Consider the following 27,278-nt stretch of genomic DNA (forward strand, 5'->3'; position numbering starts at 1 on the left):
TATTTCTACTCAAAATATTGAATATTTCAGAACAGGTACATATCCTTATTAGGGGATAGGGTTGATTGATATCACACACAAAAAAAACGTATTTTACATTCACACGGGATCACAGATCCACATTATGTATATATATCAAAATACGGAAATGATATGCATATTAACTTGAATATGCATAAAATCATAGCATTATGCATCAAACTTTGTTCAGAAGCTTAAATTTCCGGCCAGCCGGTTGCTTTGAGATTTGCGATTTGTTTAAATGAAAGTGGTTTTTAAAAAATATGTAGCGATTTTCCATTTCGGATAAGGTGCTTTTTCACTAGAGTTTTTTCATGAAGTCTTCAAAACCGAAATGTCCACACTTCACTGCTGTAGCAAAAATATTATGCCTAAAGACAATGACTCCGAAAATATGTGTCATAAGTTTTGTTTATGACGATTCAAAAGTTGTCAATATAATACTCCTCGCTCGAGTGCTTTTCGAGCTAGTTAATCGATAGTTTTGTATATGTAGGTACATATGTTACTTATTTCACCAGTGAAATATTGAGCATACTAAATATTCAAGAAAGCATTTCACTATATTGACGGTATAATATGAGAATATATAAGAATATCATTTCAACAATGTCCAAACCTCGACAGACCTCTATAATCGAGTTACAAATGTAATTGCGTTCATAGAACGTTCCCTAACATGTACGTACAGAGTTGATATCCTCGTCCCATTATCGTGTTCAGTTAAAAATCCCTTTTTCTTCACAGAGGAAAATGGAATGGGCATGAATATGGCCTTTTTCAAATTCAAAATATTTCACATGTTGGATACGCAAAAAAATACAATGGTCATATAAATACAGTCTTTTCCTCCCTATAGTTTTCCCTGTGTTGGAGATAGTGAGCGAAATTTCAATCCGAATTTTCTTATTCTAGCGTCATTTTGATTTGATCATACTACACGACTATTTAACAAGTGAATGCCGTCAACAGTAAAAAAAAATATGCGGAGAATCATAGTTGAACTATTGTTTTTCACAGTACAGTTGTTGAAGAAAAAACTAATTTTCCCTTGACATCTTTTGTTAACTCTAATATAATGTCAGATTGAAACACCAGACATATCAAAGTCACACCGGATATAAATGTTATCTTATAGTAAAGCAAACACGAAAATGTTTGTACATCGGATATGCATGTTTGTATACCGGATATGCATGTTTGTATACCGGATATGCATGTTTGTATACCGGATATGCACAAACTAGTTGACTAAGGCAAGAAACATGAACAAATATTGGTTAGATTAGTATCTCAATATCTCCAAAAACGGGGAAAAATACAAGTGGGTATACTGAAACGTCCCTACCCGAGGGATATTAAATATAGGCTGTAAAGTCCCTACCCGAGGGCCACTAACGTTAGACTGTAACGTCCCTGCCCGAGGGACATTTACGGAAATATAGTTTACATTTTAACTGGTCTCCTCCTCTTTGCAATGAATTTGAAGGTAACAGGTCCGTGAGATATACCGTCACAGCCCAGGATCTCTGGTAAAGTGTTCGGATCCTCCGGCAAAAACTCAAAGTTCTGTACCATGCTGGTTATGAAGAGGAACAGTTCAATCTTAGCTAAGTCCTTGCCCAGGCAAATGCGGCGTCCTGAAACAGAGAAGATATCAAGTAAGATATCACGGAGGGGAAACAAAGTATGTTGCTCATTTTGATATAAATAGAGATATGTTTCTACATAATACGTATGTTGACATTGGCGTGTGACATGCCAAATATCTAAATAATTTTGTAAATAACACATGCAACTGCGTCCATATCGCTAAGGCTCTGGGAAAGCTGGGCTTTGCTTTAAGTAAAGTATGCATTATAATTGGCTGGATTCTTTGTGCATGTATACACATTATACATTGCTTACCAATTGAAAACGGAATTAAGCTGTTTTGAACAACATATGTTCCTTCGCTGTCAAGAAATCGTTCCGGTCTAAATGCTTCCGGGTCGTCAAAGTACTTCGGATCCTTTAAAGCGGAAGTGAGGTTCATGAGCAGAGTAGCCCCCTTTGGAATGAGATAGTCATTCACGTAGAAGTCCTTGCTGGCCGAATGTGGCCCGGAAAGGGGAGCTACATTTCCGCATCGCTGAACCTCCGAAATGAATGCCTGACAGTAGTTGAGGTGCGGATGGTCCGCCATTGTCGGTGTTCGTTCGTAACCCAGATTTGATATGATTTCATCCGCCAATTTATCCTGTACGTCTTTGTTGTGAAGCATGAACATGACAGCCCATCTGATGGTTGCGCCGGAAGTCTCAACGCCGGCCACGAAGAATTCAAACAGGACATGGAGTAGCTGGTGCTCTGATAACAACAAACAACGGGTAACATTTATAACTCTCTAAACAGTAAATAGCGGGTAACATTTATAACTCTCTTTACAGTAAATAGTGGGTAACATTTATAACTCTCTAAACAGTAAATAGTGGGTAACATTTATAACTCTTTACACAGTAAAAAGGGGTAACATTTATAACTCTCTCCACAGTAAATAGCGGGTGACATTTATAACTCTCTTTACAGTAAATAGTGGGTAACATTTATAACTCTCTAAACAGTAAATAGTGGGTAACATTTATAACTCTCTACACAGTAAAAAGGGGTAACATTTATAACTCTCTCCACAGTAAATAGCAGGTAAAATTTATAACTCTCTAAACTTAGCGGGTAACATTTATAACTCTCTAAACAGAAAATAGCGGGTAACATTTATAATTCTCTAAACAGTAAATAGTGGGTAACATTTATAACTCTCTAAACAGTAAATAGCGGGGAACATTTATAACTCTCTAAACAGTAAATAGCGGGGAACATTTATAACTCTCTAAACAGTAAATAGCGGGGAACATTTATAACTCTCTAAACAGTAAATAGCGGGGAACATTTATAACTCTCTAAACAGTAAATAGCGGGTAACATTTATAATTCTCTAAACAGTAAATAGTGGGTAACATTTATAACTCTCTAAACAGTAAATAGTGGGTAACATTTATAACTCTCTACACGGTAAATAGCAGGTAACATTTATAACTCTCTGAACAGTAAATAGCAGGTAACATTTATAACTCTCTAAACTTAGCGGGTAACATTTATAACTCTCTACACAGTAAATAGCGGGTGACATTTATAACTCTCTATAGCACAGTAAAAAGGGGTAACATTTATAACTCTCTAAACAGTAAATAGCGGGTAACATTTATAACTCTCTACACAGTAAATAGCGGGTGACATTTATAACTCTCTAAACAGTAAATAGCGGGTGACATTTATAACTCTGTATACATTGTTTATTAACAGTTTTACTCAAGCGTTGATAATTTCCGGATGGAACAATATTTTTGCATGTTATATCTATTGAAATGAAGAAAATTGTGATTTCATCTTTCGTTATGAATTTGACAGTTTCATCAACTATAGTTGTATATTTATATCAATCGCCTTAATATCAGATATATATAACTGCATTAACGCGTGGTGAAAGGAAATACTAACAGAGAGATGGCAGGAGATATAGAGATGGTATGAGAGGTAAATAGAGGGAGGGGGGGGGACATAAAGATGGATGATTTCGAGATATTTACCCGTGTATGTTGTGTCCCCCTCCTGTGATTTGGCTTCAAGCATGAAGGCGTCGATAAAATCTTCGATGTCGTCTTCGTGTTCCGGAACGCCTCCAGGTCTTTCGTCGATCAATTCTTTCAGCCATTTGAAAATATCCTCTTTATCATCTAGCATTGATTGAGCATGGAACATGTCACCGGGAAGGTATTTGAGCGCAGGAAAAAAGCAAAGGGCTTCCGAAAACCCAGAGTATAGCATGATATCATCTATAGCTTTTAAAAGTTGAATCAGTCTAGCATCATCGTGCTCAAAACGCTTGCTCATACCTAATGTCAATGTAACGTTTGTAAGACTTGTTCCAATAATCCTGCGAAGTTCCATTGGCTTTTCGTTTGCATCGTGGATGCGCTTGATATAATGAGTGACTTCGTGCTCTATTAAGCCTTCGAGTCTCTCTCTGCGAAATGATTTCCTCAGGAAATTTAATATAAATGTCCGATGTTCCTTCCACAAATTACCAGAACTCCCACCAACACCTGCAATATCAAATATCAACACAAATATACGATACATACTGAAATTAAATTTGCGCGATCGGAAAATAAAAGGTTCATATTTCAAGAATCCTAAAAATCAAAACTCTGCATTTCTTTGCATCTAAGCAGCTCGCCTGACCCGACAGCTAGCCTTAGCCAAACGGCGTCATTTGAGATTTAAGCTACTTTTAGTTGGCAATCATAGTCAGTATGAATGCCAATTGAAAACGACAAATTCCTTCTTGAAAGTTAAAGTTTTGTCTAGTGTTCTAAAAGGAAAGAGATTGAGGAAATGACTGCAAAATACCAGTCGTTTATCAATGTCAGCATTACACTTAGTACATTGTAGCAATGGCAAATAGCATTTGTTGACACAGTGGAAATATAACAAGCAACAGACTGTAATAAATCTTTAAGAAAGTAAAGAAAAACCTCGATATAATGACACTCATTTTATTTGCCACTATTAGTCACGTATTTCAATGTCCCCCTTTTTAATCATATTTTCTGAACAATTTCCGTTACGCATCACCCTAGTCCGAATTATTCTGACGTTTTATCGACTTTTTTATATCGGTCTGTCCTCGATTAACCGACGACAGACCGATATAAAAAAAAAGTCGATAAAACGTCAGAATAATTCGGACTAGCATCACCCTTGATTTATTGCCAAATCTCTTTATGACGCCAAATTGTCCCTGAACAAACTGTGGCCGTATAACGAGGTCTTCTTTTTAATGTAAAACAGAGGGATCATAAGGTAATACACCTCCTGTAAACAAACAAATGGTGCACAGTGTATCTTGTAAAGATGTCTACCCAATACAAAAAGTTGATGTACCTAGTCAGTCGCATTATAATAAATAAGTTGTGCGTACGTGACTTATATCAGACTATTTTATTTCGGTTGGAATATCGTATGACGCAGCATACAATAGTTTGACCTACCGATCACGAGTAAGTCTAAAGGCGTGGGCGACCGTATTTTATAATGGCGTGCCGAAGAAAAGTAATGAATGGACCAACGACACAAGCTGACACAATGGTACCAGTGGCCTATTGTACGGAAACGCTCCGTCGACTGTGTTTACATAGGGATACTTATACGGTAGCATCATCAACTTCAAAGAGGAAGGTTCGTATTACCTATACATGATACGGGGTACATGCAATATTTGTAAATATCAGGCATGCCCTTACAGTCACACCAGTATATCAGACGAGAGGCAGTTGGTAGGGACAATAAGCAGACTGGAAAGTCACGTGGACATATATAGAACCTGGTCAGGGGTTTCCGAGTGCAAAAGGTATATAGCTAGACCGTGTTATCATTAGTTATGCCCTCGGAAAATAATTTGTGAACTGCTTTGAGACAACCTTCGAACTAGGTTGTGATAAAGCGGTATATTAGATCCTCAATTCAAACTGAGAGTAGCAATATTTACAGAGATTTTTGTCTTTATCTTTCTACCTGTTTAGATGAGACAGCATGTTTACCAGACCAAGACGCAGTTGTATGGCCTAGACTAAACTAAAGCAGAAGCGTGCGGCGAACTGTTTATTTATCATCTAGGGTAACAGATTTTATATATCAATGTTATTATTAAATCTACAAATGTACTATTACAGGATTTCAGCTAACGAGCCAGAAAATACACAACTCCACTCTAGTGCAAAATGAATTATTGTTAAGATAACGAACAAAAAGCCACACCAAATATCAATCCTTTGAGAATTATGTCACATCTTGAACACCACTCAATGGAAAGAACTAAATATTGTCGTGAGAAAAAATATCAAACAATTTCAGTAGCGTTATAACGGACTTCGGGAAAATTCACTGAAATAATGTAAAAATGCATGAGTTATAGGGGAAAATATACGATTCCAACCTTTAATTTGGCACAGTACTATATTTTAAAAAGTACCTGTAACAATCATGCAGAGCTTTTATTTAAATGAAATAATTGTATTGTGTGTATTGCATATACATTTGTACTTATATATGGAGTGTGATGAGAAGAAAAGAAAAAAGATAATGACAATAATAAAAAACATAAAATACTCATCTCGTGCATCTTGAATGATTATAAAAAATGCTTAAAGAAGCCATTTTAGTCGACAAATTATCAAATGATATATAAGCTTAAATTGTATTTATTCAGTTTAATATTATGGATCTGCTAACTTGTGACCAGGCGGACCATTGTAGTAATGTTATATATGTGACCCCAGGCTCTGACCGCAACATAGAGCTGTGATCCTGGCTATCTCTAATTCTTCAAATAATGCGAAGTGGTTGGGAGGTAAATTAGAAAAAAAGGCTGCACAATAACAACAACTACAAACCTACAATCACTACAACTGCGAACCCACCATGATACCAGCTACATACCAACCATGATTACAGCTACATACCAACCATGATAACAGCTACATACCAACCATGATGAATGCTACATACCAACCATGATAACATGTACATACAACCATGATAATAGCTACATACTAACCATGATAACAGCATCATACCAACCATTGTAACAGCTACATATCATCCATAATTACAGCTACATACCAACCATGATAACAGCTACATACAAACCATGATACCAGCTACATACCAACCATGATTACAGCTACATACCAACCAAGATAACAGCTACATACCAACCATGATAACATGTACATACCAACCATGATAACAGCATCATACCTAACAGCTACATACCAACCTACCAACCATGGAACAGCTACATACCATCCATAATTACAGCTACATACCAACCATGATAACAGCTACATACCAACCATGATAACATGTACATACCAACCATGATAACAGCTACATACAAACCATGATACCAGCTACATACCAACCATGATTACATCATCATACCAACTATGATAACGGCTACATACCAATCATGATAACAGCTACATACCAACCATGATAACATCATCATACCAACTATGATAACAGCTACATACCAACCATGATACCAGCTACATACCAACCATGATTACAGCTACATACTAACCAAGATAACAGCTACATACCAACCATGATAACATCATCATACCAACTATGATAACAGCTACATACCAACCATGATAACAGCTACATAGTAACCATGATAACAGCATCATACCAACCATGGAACAGCTACATACCATCCATAATTACAGCTACATACCAACCATGATTACAGCTACATACTAACCAAGATAACAGCTACATACCAACCATGATAACATGTACATACCAACCGTGATAACAGCATCATACTAACCATGATATTATGTACATACCAACCATGATAACAGCTACATACTAACCATGATAACAGCATCATGCCAACCATGATAACAGCATCATACCAACTATGTTAACAGCTACATACCAATCATGATAACAGCTACATACCAACCATGATAACAGCATCATACCAACTATGTTAACAGCTACATACCAATCATGATAACAGCTACATACCAACCATGATGACAGCTACATACCAACCATGATAACAGCTACTAACATGTACATACCAACCATGATAACAGCATAATACCAACCATGATAAAAGCTACATACCAACCATGATGACAGCTACATACCAACCATGATAACAGCTACTAACATGTACATACCAACCATGATAACAGCATCATACCAACTATGGTAACAGCTACATACCAATCATGAGAAAATCTACATACCAACCATGATAACATCATCATACCAACTATGATAACAGCTACATACCAACCATGATACCAGCTACAAACCAATCATGATTACAGCTACATACCAACCATGATAACAACTACATACCAACCATAGTTATAGCTACATAACAACCATGATAACAGCTACATACCAACCATGATTACAGCTACATACTAACCAAGATAACAGCTACATACCAACCATGGTAACATGTACATACCAACCGTGATAACAGCACCATACTAACCATGATATTATGTACATACCAACCATGATTACAGCTTCATACCATCCATAATTACAGCTTCATACCACCCATGATAACAGCTACATCCCAACCATGATAATATGTACATACCAACCATGATAACAGCTTCATACTAACCATGATAACAGCATCATACCAACCATGAAAACAGCATCATACCAACTATGGTAACAGCTACATACCAATCATGAGAAAATCTACATACCAACCATGATAACATCATCATACCAACTATGATAACAGCTACATACCAACCATGATTACAGCTACATACCAACCATGATAACAACTACATACCAACCATAGTTATAGCTACATAACAACCATGATAACAGCTACATACCAACCATGCTAATATGTACATACCAACCATGATAACAGCTTCATACTAACCATGATAACAGCATCATACCAACCATTGTAACAGCCACATATCATCCATAATTACAGCTACATACCAACCATGATAACAGCTACTAACATGTACATACCAACCATGATAACAGCATAATACCAACCATGATAAAAGCTACATACCAACCATGATGACAGCTACATACCAACCATGATAACAGCTACTAACATGTACATACCAACCATGATAACAGCATCATACTAACCATGATAACAGCATCATACCAACCATGAAAACAGCATCATACCAACTATGGTAACAGCTACATACCAACCATGATAACATCATCATACCAACTATGGTAACAGCTACATACCAACCATGATAACATCATCATACCAACTATGGTAACAGCTACATACCAATCATGATAACAGCTACATACCAACCATGATAATAGCTACATACTAACCATGATAACAGCAAACCGTGATAACAGCATCATACTAACCATGATATTATGTACATACCAACCATGATAACAGCTACATACCAACCAAGATAACAGCTACATACCAACCATGATAACATCATCATACCAACTATGGTAACAGCTACATACCAACCATGATAACATCTACATACCAACCATGATTACAGCTACATACTAACCATGATAACAGCTACATACCAACCATGAGAACATGTACATACCAACCATGATAACAGCTACATAGTAACCATGATAACAGCATCATACCAACCATGATAACATCATCATACCAACTATGATAACAGCTACATACCAACCATGATTACAGCGACACACCAACCATGATAACAGCTACATACCAACCATGGTAACAGCTACATACCAACTATGATAACATCATCATACCAACTATGGTAACAGCTACATACCAATCATGATAAAATCTATATACCAACCATGATAACAGCTACATACCAACCATGCTAATATGTACATACCAACCATGATAACAGCTTCATACTAACCATGATAACAGCATCATACCAACCATGAAAACAGCATCATACCAACTATGGTAACAGCTACATACCAATCATGAGAAAATCTACATACCAACCATGATAACATCATCATACCAACTATGGTAACAGCTACATACCAATCATGATAACAGCTACATACCAACCATGATAACAGCTACATACCAACCACCACTACAGTAACAAACCCAACAAGATTACAACTCCTTACCGACTTAAATAACAGTTACAAACCCGTAATCATTATCTCATCCTCGATATTCAGGGGTTACGCTCATGTGCGCTCTCTACACATCTGGACTGATGCAACATATTCTGATATCGTTAAATATATGACGAGTAATTTAAGGATTGTATTTATCATAATTACGGATCATTTCACGGACTTGTGTGGCTCAATAAGCTTCATTTTATTTGTCCGCTACTGTGAAGTTTTATTATTTCTAATGAATGTACTAAGTAGATCATTAAAAAAGGCAATCATATCGTTGTTAATAAATCAAAGTGTGGTATTGTAAGTGTAACACTGACGCAGAGAGTCTAATTATAGAGATGATTGAATCCATTCAATATTATACTAGAATACATAAACATATTGTATCGTTTCGATATATGATTAACCTGCTGATTGGCGTCGAGCATATTCTTATTTGTTTTCATCATTAATTACAATAAAATTTAAATAGTACCTGGTCAGACATTTCAACATACGAACAAGTAATCAGTACACAAACAAGCAAATTCATGGAATGTATACCCTCAGCTTGCAGGACATATTGTAGGTAAACATTATTGAGGTTAGGTTTAAACATGTGAAAATCGTGCTGTTGAGACATAATGTATAGCTTGAAACTTGAAGAAAACAATACACTCTATACCTCATTGATTATCCGTAAATATGCACAAATCACATCGGTTGGCAATATAACTTAGCATGAGTTGGATGTGCATAAGGATTTTGGTTGAAACATCTTAACATTATCTACAGCAACAAGTACTAATTGTAATGGGAGACCATTACAGATGTCCCCTAAACTGCCCCGATAGTCGCAAAGATGCATCAGAAAAGGATCGCATTGCCATAGTACACCTACAATATACATACTAAATTTGAGTGAAATTGAGCAATTTCTAAATTGCAACCAATCAGAATCCTCTGTGTAGTTGCTATGGCAACGGAAAGTATGCGATTGAATTTTCAGTCCCCTAATACCCCTATATACCAATTTTCATCGAAATCAAACAATATCTAAATTGCGACCAATCAGAAGCCTCCGTGTGGTTGCTATGGTAACGAAACTTATGCGGTTTTATTCGCAGTCCCCTAATATACCTATATACCAATTTTCATAAAAAATCGACCAATATCTGAAATTTCACCAATCAGAAGCCTTCTTGCGGTTGCTATATGGTTGCTATTGAAACGAACCCTATGCGGTTGAATTCGCAGTACCTTAATATCCGTATATACCAATTTTCATCTGAATCGAACAATATCTAAATTTCGACCAATCATAAGCATCCATGTGGTTGCTATGGTAACGAAACTTATGCGGTTTTATTCGCAGTCCCCTAAAACCCCTATATATCATTTTTCATAAAAAATAAAATTAAAAAATCTAAATTTCGACCAATAAGAAGCGCCTCCATTTAGTTGCTATGACAACGAACCCTATGCGGTTGAATTCGCAGTCCCCTTATACCCCAAGATACCAATTCTCATCAAAATCTAACAATACCTTAATTTCCACTAATCAGAAGCCTTTGTGTTGTTGCTATGGCAACGAAACTAATGCGGTTGAATTCGCAGTCCCCTAATATCCCTATATATACCAATTTTCATCAAAATCGAAACAAGTTTGAACAAAATCGGTTAACATTTATTGTAGTTATTGCACGGAAACGAAACGCGGCAGATAATGACGTTTCATTTTTCAAGGGGCCATAACTCCGCCAAATGGGGTCTGCTGAAAGTGGTCATCGAACTTGGCCGAGCCCTTAAGGCATTTAACCCTGTGACCAAGTTTGAAGAAAATCGGTTAACATTTGTTGTAGTTATTGCACGGAAACGAAGCGTGACAGACAGACGGACAGACGGGCAGACCCATATTAATATCCCCCGTTTCGGTGAAAGCGGGGGATAATAAGTACAATTATAATATAAGACAGTCCAAGCAAGTACTATGAAATAGAAAAATAAAAACCGTTACAATAAAATTGACATGAAACACCTCGATTCTATCCGATTCAATCCCAAACCCGTATAGCATACAGCACTTACCATATCCCTTCTGTATCGACTTGATGAAGAAGCTCTGAGGAGGTCTGTTCGTTGTCGCATCACCTTTCTTGACAAAAACTTCACGGATAAGGTCATACCCGCTGAAGATGACACATTTCGTTGTTCCAAATGTCAGGCAGACGATGTCTCCAAACTCAGCCCGAAGCCGTTTGTACACTGCTAGCTTGTCCGTAGGTACGAGGACCAAGGAGTTCCCAAGTATAGGCAGCGGGGTAGGGCCAGGCGGTAGGTGGACATCGCGCCGGGATCGCAGGATAAGAGAAATGACCATACAGGCCAAAACGACGCAGATTCCGCCAGTGACCAGGAACGTGACTGACAGCATTGTGATGACGTGGAAGAGAATGGTGAGAAAAGATGATAGCTGCCGTTTATATAGCTGTCAGATAATAAAGGGTTGGTATGCAAAGCAGCTATCGCAAGCATTTTCTGAATGAAGGGTTCAAGTGTATTCCACGTGACCTTATACGACGATACTGTTCGCTACTACTATAATGGTTTTCCTATTACATGTTACCTCGTCAAACGATACTGTGTACTACTAAGGTTACACAGATGTACGTCAGACAGGTTTCTTTGTTTAAGTTTTTTTTTATCATAAGACATACACGTGATGGAATTAATCCTCTGATACTTACAATGCTGGTTTATCAAACAATTGTATTCCATGTTACCTTAATATAAAATCAGTCCACTTTAGGTTTTATAGTCGTTATGATAGCAACTAGGTATTAACTTATGTTGATATACTGGTCACCAACACACATGCCATAATATGAAACCTGTATAATTCTTTGGTACGGTAACGAAGTATCGTTATTAATTTTGATCAATAAAATCTTAAGTATAAATATAGATGATTTCATTGAAGTTCAGGCCAATAAATGAAACGAATACTTGCTATAGATACGCTATACACAGCCTATTGTTCTAAAGAAAATCTAAATATATGATAATGAGATCAACATTTAATAACAGAGTAAGGTTAAACTATAATGTCTTGCAAGCTTGTTATCATCGCCTAAAATTATATGCCCTAGTTACCGATTGAGTTTTCTCGTGTAAGATTTCTTTAAATACAAGACACTATTTTGATGGTAGTCGTCTATTATTCAGCTGAAACATTTCATTTATTGTTTACTATTAATTTTTAATTAATCGTTCACACAAATGTACCTAGTATATCATGCAGAATGTGTTTTGTACGTATATCCTCTATTTATTAACTAAGTGTTAAATAAAGGCTATACTAGTATGCTATACTAGAGATGTGTTTCCAGATACAATTACAGTACATGTATATCAAAATATTTATTCTTTATTTTTATCATTTCAATTAATCTTGATAAGGCAAATACATGGTTGGGTGTAAATCAGGCGACATTTAAATGAAATTGAAGCAGGTGGTTCCGGATACTTGGTGTAATGTAATTCTGATTCGTCATGGTGAATCGCGTTTCTTCACTAATGTATCTATCCGTGATTACATGTATAAATGGTATGTTCGGATATATAACATCCGTAATATTCCCCGGCTAGTAAGAACATTCTAGACTAAAGTACAACACATTGTAAAATTAAGGATATTTTACGATCGTTTAGCTGTCCTAGCCAGGGCTTTTTTCATGTTGTCGATTTAACTAAAAATGCGCAACTACCATCCCGAATACAACAACCAGGCAGTGTTTAATACTAGATGGTTCTTGATTATAAACATCCAAAGGCCGCTGTTTGGAGCATCGATATTGAAATTGGCATAACCTTTGTATTAAATTTAACATTAAAGAACATGGCTGTAAATAAAGATATTTCTCAGAAAAAAAAATGTTTCAGAAAAAAAAACCAAAGAATATTTGGGAGGTTTTATGTTATTTACCCTAAAAACCGTGATCATTCGCATTTTTTTTTTAAATGAAAGTACAGTTCTGATCCAATTTAAAAAGTGATATCTTCAAACTTTTAAAATATAAGTTATGATATATGCACCGTATAAAATGTATCATTATCAAGTTGATATAATTCTATATTTCACTAACGAAAATTCAAAAGTGTTGCTCGGCTAAGAATATTTATTATAAAAAGGGAAGCATGTCATTACTGTGAAATTTATTTAGGAGATAAACCGTTATATCTGCCATAAGATGCAAGGGGTCACAATCAAGTACGTGTCCGTTTAAATGTAAAATTCACCAGCTTATTTTGATAGCGTGCCTTTCTGTACTAAAGGGGTTTTCGGTACAAGTATAATCTGTATGGTCCCGTGTACCTGGTATTATCATAGTTGTACAAAGGACAGGTCAGTACTTCATGATCAGATGCCGTGAGATATTTACTCTGCATTCCACTGTAATCTTCTGAACAGTCACGTGAACATAGATGATATTAATCAAACTGGTACACTGAAACAAAAATCGTAAAATATTGAATACCATTAATTCAACAATGACATTATCAGCAGTGGTTTTTTTATTGACATCAAACAAAATTAATAATAATAAAGCTCTGTTTTGATATGTTTAATACATGAGCTATTTTTGTTAATTTGTCCTATATGCGTCGCTCAATAGATAAAATTGTTTTTTTTTGTGTGCTTTTTATAATATAATTCCATTTCATATTGTGATTTTTGTACATATGATAAATGTAAACAATGCTATATAACTAACGCAACACAATGCTTTAAAACGTACACAATTCTTAAATTCTATGAAGTACCTTATAAGGAAAGGCTGAGCATCACATTTAAAACTTAATTTAATGTTTTTAAGAACATTTTAGGACGGTAATATGATGTTATGTTTGTGACGCATGGAACTGAAATAAACTACTATAGATTGATTGATTGATTGATTGATTAATTGATAAGATAAGCGTTTACCTAGCTTTTAACTTTCGGGTTTAACTTATTGGTATCATGGTACATTGTACATATACGAAGGATATTATTGTATGCAAGAAAAATATTAAGTGTAATCGTCATAGTTACTGTCGGTACTTGGAAAAAGGCAAATGTATGTAGAATTACCCTACATATAGGTTTTAGAAACGATTTTAATTGTTTTTCTTCTTGAAAAATCTTTATTGTGTATAGGAAATATAAGTTTTGTTGTTATGTTAATTTCTAGGATCATAATTGGACACTTCTCTTGTGAGCCATGTATTCCTCATGTTGTTTCTGTTTCACGCTGGTACTAGAATTATTACTCCTCAACACGTTTAACCTGGGCAGTATTACCTCTTCAAACCATTCAAGCGGGCACTATTCCAAGTCAAACTGTATCTAGAGGGCAATATTTCCCCGTCTATTTGTTTCCCGGGGGCACTATTCCCCGTCAATATGTTTCCAGGGGGCGCTATTCCCCGTCAATTTGTTTACCGATGGCACTATCCCCCGTAAATCTGTTGTCAGAGGGCAAGATTTCCCGTCAATCTGTTTCCCGGGGGCACTATTCCCCGTCAATATGTTTCCAGGGGGCGCTATTCCCCGTCAATCTGTTTCCCGGGGGCACTATTCTCCGTCAATATTTTTCCCGAGGGCAAGATTCCCCGTCAATCTGTTTCCAGAGGGCGTTATTCCCCCGTCAATTTGTTTCCTGATGGCGCTATTCCCCGTCAAAAAACCAGTATTGTTTACACTTTTATGATGATTTGTATAAAAGTATAACGTTTAAATTATTCTCTCATTTACATTTGATGTTCTTAGTTGCGGCTCTTTCCTAACAGTTTTCTGATGGTATTGATTTGGTAATAAAGGACAATGCATGTTTAAAAGTTCACTTTGGTTTATGTTTCGGGTCATAATTAATCAAAGATTATTTCTAATGTACAGGTAAGCTGTACCGTTATCGTCCGTTATTGCTTGTTTATGAGGAATGTTTATGATAAATAAGATATCATCAATATTGTTATTAAGACCTGAACATATTTTCATAGCATATCTACGGAGAGAATACTCGTGTGTGTGTATAAAATAGGGTCATTCATCGCTTGTTAGTACATACCTGACGACCTCATATCTCTAGTCCAATTCAAAGTTCTTGACACCGTGTTGTATCAGATAATCCGTAAGGTCTAAGATTATGTTGTGATTAGTTAAGAAAATATCTAAATATTTGAAATGATAATGACGTCATAGGCATGGCGTGACTGATAACCTGCTTAACTTGACGCATTTTTTCATCGGACGATCTAAACAGAGTTATACGACAAAAGAAAAATGTTAAATTGTTTAAGATACATTTCAATCAAAGTTAATTGAAATGTATAGGAAACCCGAGCGAGTGCAACCTGCTACGTCAAAGGAACACACAAGGGTGTTATTGATTTTACTACATACACATTTTTTGCATATTAAATGTATCTATTGAACATAATTCGTTATATTTACATTTGCTCTGCATTGCCACTATATAGCACAACAAATGCCACTTCCATGTTATGAGACCATAACGCAGGCGTAGTGATATCTCAACTGGTCCGATTCACCACCGGATCGCTATTCCCCTCCGCACTAGCAAGCAGATAGGCAAAAACACCCGCTATGTTTCATTAATATTCACCGTGTTATGTAAGACTATTATGAAATGTCAATTTAATATATTGATTTGGGCTGTTCTATCTCTTGAACAAACACCGTGAAAGTAGAATTTAAAAGCGCGTTGTGAACTTAGACATGAAAATTAAACACATGAAAAATGTAAATATAAACATAAAACAGCAGTTCCGTGTTATGGCCCTATGACACCCCCTGTTCCATGCTATATGACCATAACACGGGACAGAATACAGTTTAATGCTTCAGTAACACCGTGTTCAATCTGTTTGCCGAAATCGTAAACCAAACAGCAATGATGGACACAATGACGTCGACGACTTTTAAAATAGTGACGTCACAATGCCACGTCTGTATTCGAGGATTCACCAGGTATGCAAAAATGACTGAAACCGATTGTTTTCGATAAAAAAACCCACACATTTTTGTTTTAAAAAACCTCTTAAGGGGTATTGTGACTGTAGAAAATTCAGCTAAAACCAAACTCGATGGAAATATGCAATTCAAGATGGCAGCAAATGACGTCATACTGAACTGTTTTTTTGAGTAAGGGAATTTTGGTTTACCAATATTTTTTGTATATGTACATTTTACATGTTAATTTTAAACACAACCATTAAATTGATTCAAGTTTTGAAACAGCAAATAGACCACCAAGAACTACAGAAAAAAAGACCAACTAAAATAGATGTCCTAATTGTCCAAAAGTTGCATCGAACACAATATTAAAAAAATATGTTTAAAGATTGAAATCGCAATTTTTTAGTTAATTACAAATTAAGGCAGTATTAGTTTATAACCGATTGCAATCTTGAATCTGTATTTGATTTTCATGCATCCTCCATTGTTGGCCATTTGGCCTCGTGTGAAGCTATCCATATTTCCAATAGTTGAACTATGCATCATTTTCTACATAATGCATTTTGAAATATCATAAACAATCGTAAAAAGCAATTATTCATTTTTTTCTGTTTGTTACTACCTACTTGAAATGGGGTTTTTTGGGGGTTTTTTTAAATATGTTTTAAAAAAAAATTATGGCCAAATTTAAATTTTGTGCTATCTTGACTAAAAGCTTCTGACCAGAAGCTAAAACGATTTTGAACAACATTAATTTTTTGTCATTTTTTTTTCCATATTTGTATTTCCGAACAATAAATGATTAAGCCAGAAAAGTCGTTATTAAATGGACGTTTTCTTACATTAAATTAAAAGCGAAACGGTCGAACACATTTTGTAAAATACCATTTCCCTACATTCTTTACTGATGAGTTATGAGGAACATTTCATTGGTTTAAATATGAACCTCCTGTTATCCTTATTTATGTAAAGGATCATAATAGTAGTTAAAATATATGACTGCCATAATATTAAGTAATCGGACAAAACACAAAAAATACCCGTTATTGTGGTTCAAAATCAATTTTAGGATTATTATTGATTTTTTGGACGTGATGACGCTGTATTAAACATATATACATGTATTACATATATGTATTTTACGGTTAGTAACATTTTGAAATGTTTGAAAACCGGTATACCTCGGCGGTCTGACCGAGTGCACGTGTTGACCACTGCAATCCTGATAATCAACCGTATATATGCTTAGCGTTATTTTTATTTCTGAAAACGCAATTAATATAACAACGCTAACGGCTCCCATCTTTAATTCCTCATTGGACATTATCATTATTTTTTCATCTTTCCAGCGTTTACTCCCTAATACATAAAACTAGACTTGTGTAGCCCAAGTTTTAATCCCTGTACTTTTTTAAAAGTAATAGGTAAAGACCTTGACACGTATTACAGTACACATCATCCGCTGGGAGAAAGAGCACGTACTCTGTCAACTGGCCTACACTATGTATCTCACTATCAGGGTTAGTAGGCCAAATCAAAGGTAGAATCACTGGAATATCTAACCATACTTAAAGATGTTTTTCAAATAAAAACAAAGAGAACGATATTTGATAACAGAATAAAGGATATGTATTCTGTAAAGATTAAAATATTTGATTAGGCAGATTTCACAGGTACATGTACAGTGAAACCTGTTTAATATGTCCCTTGATTAACTGACATCATGTCCAATCCGACGTGATTTTTCCTTCAATTTAACTTAAATGATATTTTTCAAAATATTATTTTGAGATCCTGTTGTATCTTTCCAACCTGTTAGGTCCCGTATTGTGCTATTATAGATAGGCCTTACAATTAACTATGAACTACATATTTTGTTTTACATACAGTATTATATCACTTATATTATTCAGAGCAGAAATTGTAACTCTTTTACCATTCCCAGTACGACCAAATTAGCTAGTCTTTGTACGTTTTTTGGTCACTATTTAACTCCAAGCGACTGTAATTTAACCAGACTGATAGATCTAATAAATTGAAAACGCATGAAGAATCAAGGAAATATGGTTGTCTCCCTTTTGTAGCCTAAAATGTGTGCACGTGCCGTTTTGAGTTTTGCTTATGTCACTGACCGAGTTTAAGTTGTTGTATGTATACATAATGAAATGATAGGTGGTATGTACGTCACTAATGTAAATAAGACATGACGGGACACAAATGACTATACAAGATAAGCGATAGAATTACCGAACATTCTCTATCGATATCTGTTTTAGTTATTTAATACATGAATTTATTAAAAGCAGGTGACAATTTTCTCGTGCAAGAAGTTCACACTAATAAGTAGTTTCCATGTTAATAAACTTAAGCATTTAACTGTTTTTGTCTGGCATTTTTGATCTATTTGAATGACACAGCTTTGCAAGCAAGCAAATCAGAATGCGCATTGAACTGTTTTTTTATGGCATTTATTTTTGCTTACAAAGCTGTGTCATTCAAATAGATCATAAATGCCACACAAAAACAGTTCAATACTTGTATTCACATATTCTTAGCCTTTTTATGCTTTTTCTAACTTGCAAGTTACAACTTTTTTTTTTTTTGAATTCCCGCCTTATCGCGGTCAAAGCGTGTTGTAGCGTGTTGATATGCAAACAAAGTAATAAATTGAAAATTAAACAAATACTTGAATTGTATTCCACAATTCCTTATCAGTACAACAGCGTATGATAGGTCGATAGAGTGATTTAAGTTGCTGATAGAAATCTGAGCTGAAATTTAGATGTAACATTGTTGTGATTTTTACCCCATGGATAAATGCAGTCAACACCGTAATCCGACCTTGTCCTCCACGACGGTGTTATTTTTGGAAGTTGAATGCGCAGAGAGAACAGTTCGAAAAGTTCGAGTTTGCGATGATTCCAGGCATGAATTTGTTTGTTGATTGCCTGGAAACCTTACTACAGTTGGGAGATGCTACAACAGCCTCGTTATTTGACATGTCGTCAGAAACTGAGGAAACCGTGGCTGATGAACGCATTTAGTTTAAGCAGATTTTGTGGCATATTAAAACAAAAGGCGCAAGTTATCATAACTTATTTATGCCTTTTCACGATTCAATTATAAAACAATGCATGATAATGCAATAGTCTAGCTGTAAAAATACTTAACAAATTGTATGGAGGGTAAAAGGATGAATGCATGATAGAGTTTGAAGTGTGCATGGTGACCTTGCGACAGCGTAGGACAACTCAGAATGAAATAAAAAGGGGAGTGTGCCACTCAGTGGTTCCTATTGTGATGTTGACACGTTTCTGTTACATGACCGGGTTGATGATTCGTTTTTCTGATTAGACATAAACATGATGTGCCTTATCGTTTTCTCAAAATTAAGGTCTTTCAAATATTATACGATTCTGGATGAGCTTGTATTCGTGTCGATTGGTTTGAAACCAATGTCTGTCAATTCTAGTTGTAAAAGTTTTATCCACGCAAGATGAGAATCCATCACCAAAAAAAGTCGTCAAATCCAAGGAAAAACTTGGAAGATCGTTTGATTTTGTCATGGTTAAATCAGTGCAGTGTAACAGACGAATTAACTGTATTAGTGTTCAAATTAGATAAACTGTATTAGTGTTCAAATTGTTTTCATTAGTTACGTATTTCAACCGATGTGCATTTTGTACGATATTGCAGATTTTTGTCTGTTCTGCTGTTGTAATAAAAGTGGGTTTTTTGTGAAATGTTCTCGGGTCTTTTTACACATTTACATTTACACTATCAAGTCTCACAATGCCCTGTAATATTTCAGCAGCCGCCGTGTTTGTTTACATTGTATATTGTAGTCCCGGTCTGTGTTGTATTACTACGCTAAGAATTGTGTCCTGTGGTGCATGGCATATAGAGTCCCATCTCTAGTGACAACGTGAAAAAATCCTAGTGCGTATTTTAAATAAGACCAACATTTCAAATACAAAACATAACAAAACATTGTTTTTTGAAAATAATATTTTTATTATAATACGTCGGGTTCTTGGTCGGTCGGTTAGTCGGTTGGTATCCAACTGGTGCTATCCCTCAGTTATGGAATCAACCCGGCATGTATGCAGGAATTTCCTAGCAAATCCAACCAGCCTGCGTGCCCGGATGCTAATCTGGAGGTAGAGTTGGTTCTCCCTTGCACTATTCGCATTGATTGAATCACAAGTCTCAGGCAGAGCAAATTTGCAAAATACGCCTATATTATGCAATATAGCATATATAATCCAACTGTTTAAATGAGGCGATCTACATAGCTTGTTGTGCATCACACCAGAAATATAAAAAAAGAACAGTCTAATTTGAATGAATCAATTTCCCAGTCACCTGGTATAATATAAGCCTATGGACACAACGGTAGACACGAAAACACACTTTCACTACATTTTACGTAGTAGAATAGATATAATCCACATATGGTTGTATATTAAGGTAGATTATATAAATCAAAATTTGAAAAAAGTTGGAAAAATAATGCTTTTTCGCATTTACAATACGGGAAAGTTTTAGAAGAGTGTTGCACGTGCCTTGTTTGTTGGAAAATAATACATGAACGGGCATGCGTTTCCGTTTAATAATACACGTACATGGTGATTAACCAATGATAACCGTTGTTACATTACCGACGTGGTAGACTTGTCAATATCTAATCACTATTATAAGTAATAATCTGAGTTATATTATTGCAAACCTTTTAGTAAACCTTTTATTTACATGTGTCATCGATTAATTCCGGTTCCAACTGCCATATATACAAAAATACTTTCTTTTTCCACATGAATATGAAATACTCCTCAAAGCACTCAAGTCGTCATGTATAAACTAAGCGGGTAATGGTCGTCACTTCTGTAGGGCTCATTTACTGGACATTGCCTTGGACGTGGTCAGAATACTTACGTTTGGTCAAAATGCGCCAGGGCCGCTGTGGCCAAATGCACGTGGTTATGGCGTCTGGCATTCTGCTACCACTAGCCCTCCACCTCTGGGTCGCGGGTTCGAGACCTACGTAGGGCAATCGTCAGGTACTGGCCGTAGGTCGGTGTTTTTTTCTCCGGGAACTCCGGCTTTACTCCACCACCAAAACCTGACACGTCCTTAAATGACCATAGCTGTTAATAGGACGTAAAACACATACAAACAAACAAATCAACACACGCTACTTATGTATCTGCACAGTGACTGGACCTTTAGCACAGATCATTGACTTATTTACTAATACCAGTGTAGGTACATGTATCCTTTAACGATCATTGCCTCTAATGCTGAATTATAATATACTATTTATACTAAATATTTGCTTGTATATATTTTTGGTATGAAATTAGCTACTGTTCTGAAATTCTGCAGAGAAATTTTTACAAAATTGCAAAAATAAAATATTGCATAAAGTATCAATTAACTGTACAAAGTAATTTTAGAATTATCGTAAAATTATATAGATATTGCTTCGGTTTGGCTTGGCTTAGTGTTGTTTAGCGTCCTATCAACAGCTATGGTCATTCAAGGACGGCCTCCCCTGTGTGCAAGATGCATGTGGAGGCTGCGATATGTTCTTGTTTGTCTCCTTGTGATAGCGCGGAACCAGGTTTCTAAGTAAGAAAACCCCTTGGTGAGTTAGTTTTAATTTATATCCTCAATATGTTAAATGTACAATATGATGGTTAAGCATTACCTAAATTTGTATTAACGCATTCTCCTCTGAAATTTCAAAAAAAAAACTATTCCAAATTTTGAATCGGAAGAGTTCAAATGTGTCTGTAGGGGTAAATGAGTTGATGACGGACAATGCAGTGATCATATGTCTTAAGTGAGGAATTTACCAGTAAAAGTAAAAAGGTTTTTTCATTTTTTTATTTTGACGAATAAAAACTATTGTCTAAAATTCAGACGGTTTATTTTCTTTTCTTTTCTTTACAACAGACAAAATATTTCTACTTTCCTTGTTCAAGTAAATAGGAATTTTACAACTCGATCGGATGCATATTATTCGCTCTAAATATAGAAATATGCACTTCATTTGATGAGATATAACTGGTTTGCATTTATTATCATCAATACCTTGTGTATGTGATAAACACAACTGTAGGTAATACAGTATCGTATATTGGTACATGCTAAGCTGGTTGGTCAAGGATTCTCTCGAGCATGCTATTTATACAGTAAATAAAGGAGATAAAATGGCCTAGATAACTTGACCAGTACACCTTATCGCATTGTAATAGTACATTTGGCCACCACATACGACCTTCTGGCCATATTAAAAGTGCATGTGTACTTAAACCTTGTTCATCACTCTTATCAAAAGGTTATTACATTTCGTTCATTGTGCTGATCTTATCCGAACTCAGCTCCATCCAGAAAACTGTATTATCTTTCTTATCTCCAGTAATGAACAAAACAAATTGACAGAATCATAAATTTAATATTATACAAAGGCAATAACATACAATACATGAATGATTCATTTACCTTAAAGTAAGGTATTACGGAACATATTTAAATAATTTACATAATCGAAGTGGATGGTCGGATGGCGCAATAGATAGCACACTCGCCTTTCACCAAGGCGACCGGAGTAAGATTCCTCAACGCACGTGAACAAGTATGCATGGGGTCACCCGCCCGAATACGCTGGTTTTCTCCATGTAATCCAGTTTCCTCCCACATTAAGACCCCCTGCGCGCTTACATCCTGGCCTGCAAGAGTGTTTGATAAAACGTTATGTAACTTGTTTCATTATACTGTTGTAAAATAAATAAAATTTACAGTAATTATCGAAGTACGGGTATTTGTTTTGGCGATATAAATGAAATGCACATTTACAAGACTATCTTTGTTGTTATATAGAACATATATCGATGTAATCAAAACATTTTCGAATCCATAATGATTTTTCTTTATAATACACGTTTTAACAATAACATTATTGTACACAGTACTAATTGAAGATTGGCGAAAGTCCTTTCACTTAGTAACGTTATATACCTTTTTCATCGCATATCCGGATCCATAACTGACAGATTGAAATCCGAGTGCCCATGCACATTAACACCAAACTCCAATCTTCCACATGCACTTTACATGTATACCTGTATGCATGTAATGTTATATGATTTTCAACATTTATAGATTCCATATTTATGACACAAAGTCTCAGTGGATATATTTTCTGATATTCACGACCAACTTTCCAGCAAGAATGTGGAGTAAATTTATGATGAATCATCTTAAAATTTACTGTGGTTATAAATTTTCAAATATCTTTACTTGTTACGTTTCTTCCACTGTATTTAAGAAGGAGATTAACAGACACATGCGAGACGCCAACATTCTTTACAGGAACCATATATAATAAGTTCGGTTTTAGGCAGATAACCCTGCCTGCTGTAAGTGTAATTTTGTTACCAAGCTATAGTCATCAGTTTCATTACGTCAAGTTTATTCAATGTCTACGATGTGATCGTTTACTTTATTCCGAACTGTTCTGTTAAACAGATCATGTTATTTATAGTTTTATTGGATATTACATTTTATATGATTCCGCGACGCTTGCAATCATTCATATCGATAGATATTTACTATAGTTTTCCTAACTTCATTAAATGGAGCTTTAATGTTTGAGGCACCAACTTCCTTCTTGCTCATTGCTTCCTGCAGCTTTTTATTGGCCGTCCCTATAGTTTATATCAACAAGGTTCAATGTTCAGATCGCTATGGTTGTTGACAATTATAAAATTGTAAATCAATGTCGTGTTGCAGCAGGCTAACTGTACATTGTAATTTGTTAGTGGGTACATGTAAATTACCTTTTGCCTTAAAGCAGTGCACTGAACATCCAGTGCGGTTATTAACTTCTAATAAATTTCATTCCTTTATAAAAAAAAAAATGAGTTTTTCTTTAATTAATTTATTTATTTATTTATTTATTTGCAAATTCGTCAACGTTTAATTCTTTAAATGTTTCTGTCCTTTCAATATCATTCAATTCATCACAAAACATCTAATAATGATATATAATATAATCTGCGCCATTGAGATTAAATTCCACAAAATAGTAGTCTCGTTCAACCAGACGCTTCATCACATGTAATTCAAGTGTCTCTCTGTTCGGCGTAGCTTGCACAGGCAACAAGAGTCTGGTTGAACGAGAGTACACACAAAACACTCACTTACAACAGTAGTCTCGCTCAACCAGACGCTTGATCACTTGTAATTCAAGAGTCTCTCTGTTCGGCGTAGCTTGCGTAGGCAACAAGAGTCTGGTTGAACGAGACTATTACAACAGCGGATACAGGAGAGAGAACAGAAACCATTACATAAATGAACTCGGTGCCGGACTGGGAGTTCCGGAATCCGACATAACACACATAAACACATGACAACTATCTGTTGGCGCAGTTTTAATCCTTGCGATTTGATTGACATCTAAAAGGTATTAACAGTACCAATACCAGACATCAGCTGATTCACAAACAATGACTTTTTATCATATCTACATATAGAGGGAGTATATGAGTACCTTGTAAATTAAGAAAACTTAAATTGTATCAACAAGGCGAGATTATTGTATCTGATTCGTTAGATTATTACAGTGACACGACCAGAGTCAATACCGAAGGTCATTGACTTTTATCAAAATCACATATACGTATTATACCATAAGTTTAACAGTAAGTGATAATATCTATAGCGTACTTAATCCAAAGTTCATTTCCTGCAATGTAGTGATCTAAAAATGTGCCAAATATAGTAAATGTATTAGTTGTTGTGTATTCGATACATGAGCATTAATGTAATCGATTTCAAATTACAATAATATGTTATATTTTCATACTCGACAAATGCTATGGCTGTATTGTATTAGGACACAATGTGACTAATGTAACATGGATTAGACAGGGGACAATGTGATTAATGTTACCTGGATTAGACAGTGGACAATGTGATAAATGTTACCTGGATTAGACAGGGGACAATGTGATCAATGTTACCTGGATTAGACAGGGGACAATGTGATTAATGTTACATGGATTAGACAGGGGACAATGTGATTATTGTTACCTGGATTAGACAGGGGACAATGTGAATAATGTTACCTGGATTAGACAGGGGACAATGTGACTATTGTTACCTGGATTAGACAGAGGACAATGTGACTAATTTTACCTGGATTAGACAGGACACAACGTGACTTATGTTACATGCAGTAGACAGGGGACAATGTGACTAATGTTGCATGGATTAGACAGGACACAACGTGACTAATGTTACATACATTAGACAGGGGACAATGAGACTCACCTGCATTAGACAGGGGACAATGAGACTAACCTGCATTAGACAGGGAACAATGTGACTAATGTTATATGGATTAGAAAGGGGCCAATGAGACTAACCTGCATTAGACCGGGGACAATGTGACTAATGTTACATGGATTAGACAGGGGACAATAAGACTAACCCGCATTAGACAGGGGACAATGTGATTAATGTTGCAGGGATTAGACAGGACACAACGTGACTTATGTTACATGCAGTAGACAGGGGACAATGTGATTAATGTTGCAGGGATTAGACAGGACACAACGTGACTTATGTTACATGCAGTAGACAGGGGACAATGTGATTAATGTTATATGGATTAGAAAGGGGGCAATGAGACTAACCTGCATTAGACAGGGGACAATGAGACTAACCTGCATTAGACAGGGGACAATGAGACTTACCTGCATTAGACAGGACACAACGTGACTAATGTAACATGCATAAGACAGGAGACACTGTGACTAATGTTATATGGATTAGACAGGGGATAATGAGACTAACCTGCACTAGACAGGGGACAATGAGACTAACCTGCATTAGACAGGGGACAATGTGACTAATGTAACATGCATAAGACAGGAGACACTGTGACTAATGTTATATAGATTAGACAGGGGATAATGAGACTAACCTGCACTAGACAGGGGACAATGAGACTAACCTGCATTAGACAGGGGACAATGAGACTAATGTTACATGGATTAGACAGGGGACAATAAGACTAACCTGCATTAGACAGGGGACAATGTGACTAATGTTAAATGGATTAGACAGGGGACAATAAGACTAACCTGCATTAGACAGGGGACAATGTGACTAATGTAACATGCATAAGACAGGAGACACTGTGAAAAATGTTATATGGATTAGACAGGGGATAATGAGACTAACCTGCACTAGACAGGGGACAATGAGACTAACCTGCATTAGACAGGGGGAAAATGAGACTAATGTTACATGGATTAGACAGGGGACAATGAGACTAATGTTACATGGATTAGACAGGGGACAATGTGACTAATGTTACATGGATTAGACAGGGGACAATGAGACTAACCTGCATTAGACAGGGGACGATGAGACTAACCTGCATTAGACAGGGGACAATGAGACTAATGTTACATGGATTAGACAGGGGACAATAAGACTA

The 27,278-nt window shown here is 35.8% G+C and overlaps 1 protein-coding gene across 1 annotated transcript; it reads right to left on the minus strand.

Annotated features, from left to right (window-relative positions):
* Nucleotides 1-1,254: 1,254 nt before the first annotated feature.
* Nucleotides 1,255-12,261, minus strand: LOC110441847 (cytochrome P450 2D10-like). The gene is made up of 4 exons (XM_021485117.1): nucleotides 11,833-12,261; nucleotides 3,648-4,163; nucleotides 1,930-2,370; nucleotides 1,255-1,661 (listed from the first exon to the last, which is right to left on the minus strand). Exons 1-4 carry the CDS (start codon nucleotides 12,176-12,178, stop codon nucleotides 1,468-1,470), a joined length of 1,497 nt encoding a protein of 498 aa, XP_021340792.1. The 5' UTR covers nucleotides 12,179-12,261; the 3' UTR covers nucleotides 1,255-1,467.
* Between the last annotated feature and the right edge of the window lie 15,017 nt (nucleotides 12,262-27,278).

Source organism: Mizuhopecten yessoensis, unplaced genomic scaffold (genome assembly GCF_002113885.1).
Source record: "Mizuhopecten yessoensis strain PY_sf001 unplaced genomic scaffold, ASM211388v2 scaffold716147, whole genome shotgun sequence".
In the NCBI taxonomy this organism is placed as follows: Eukaryota; Metazoa; Mollusca; class Bivalvia; order Pectinida; family Pectinidae; genus Mizuhopecten; species Mizuhopecten yessoensis.

What these genes read in the sequence shown, in the direction of transcription:
- LOC110441847 (XM_021485117.1), bottom strand. Translation starts at nt 12,178, where the DNA reads ATGCTGTCAGTCACGTTCCTGGTCACTGGCGGAATCTGCGTCGTTTTG. An exon ending in GTCGATACAGAAGGGATATG is followed by an intron (nt 4,164 to 11,832) that starts GTAAGTGCTGTA and finishes TTGATATTGCAG; the next exon opens with GTGTTGGTGGGAGTTCTGGT. An exon ending in CTTAATTCCGTTTTCAATTG is followed by an intron (nt 1,662 to 1,929) that starts GTAAGCAATGTA and finishes TCTCTGTTTCAG; the next exon opens with GACGCCGCATTTGCCTGGGC.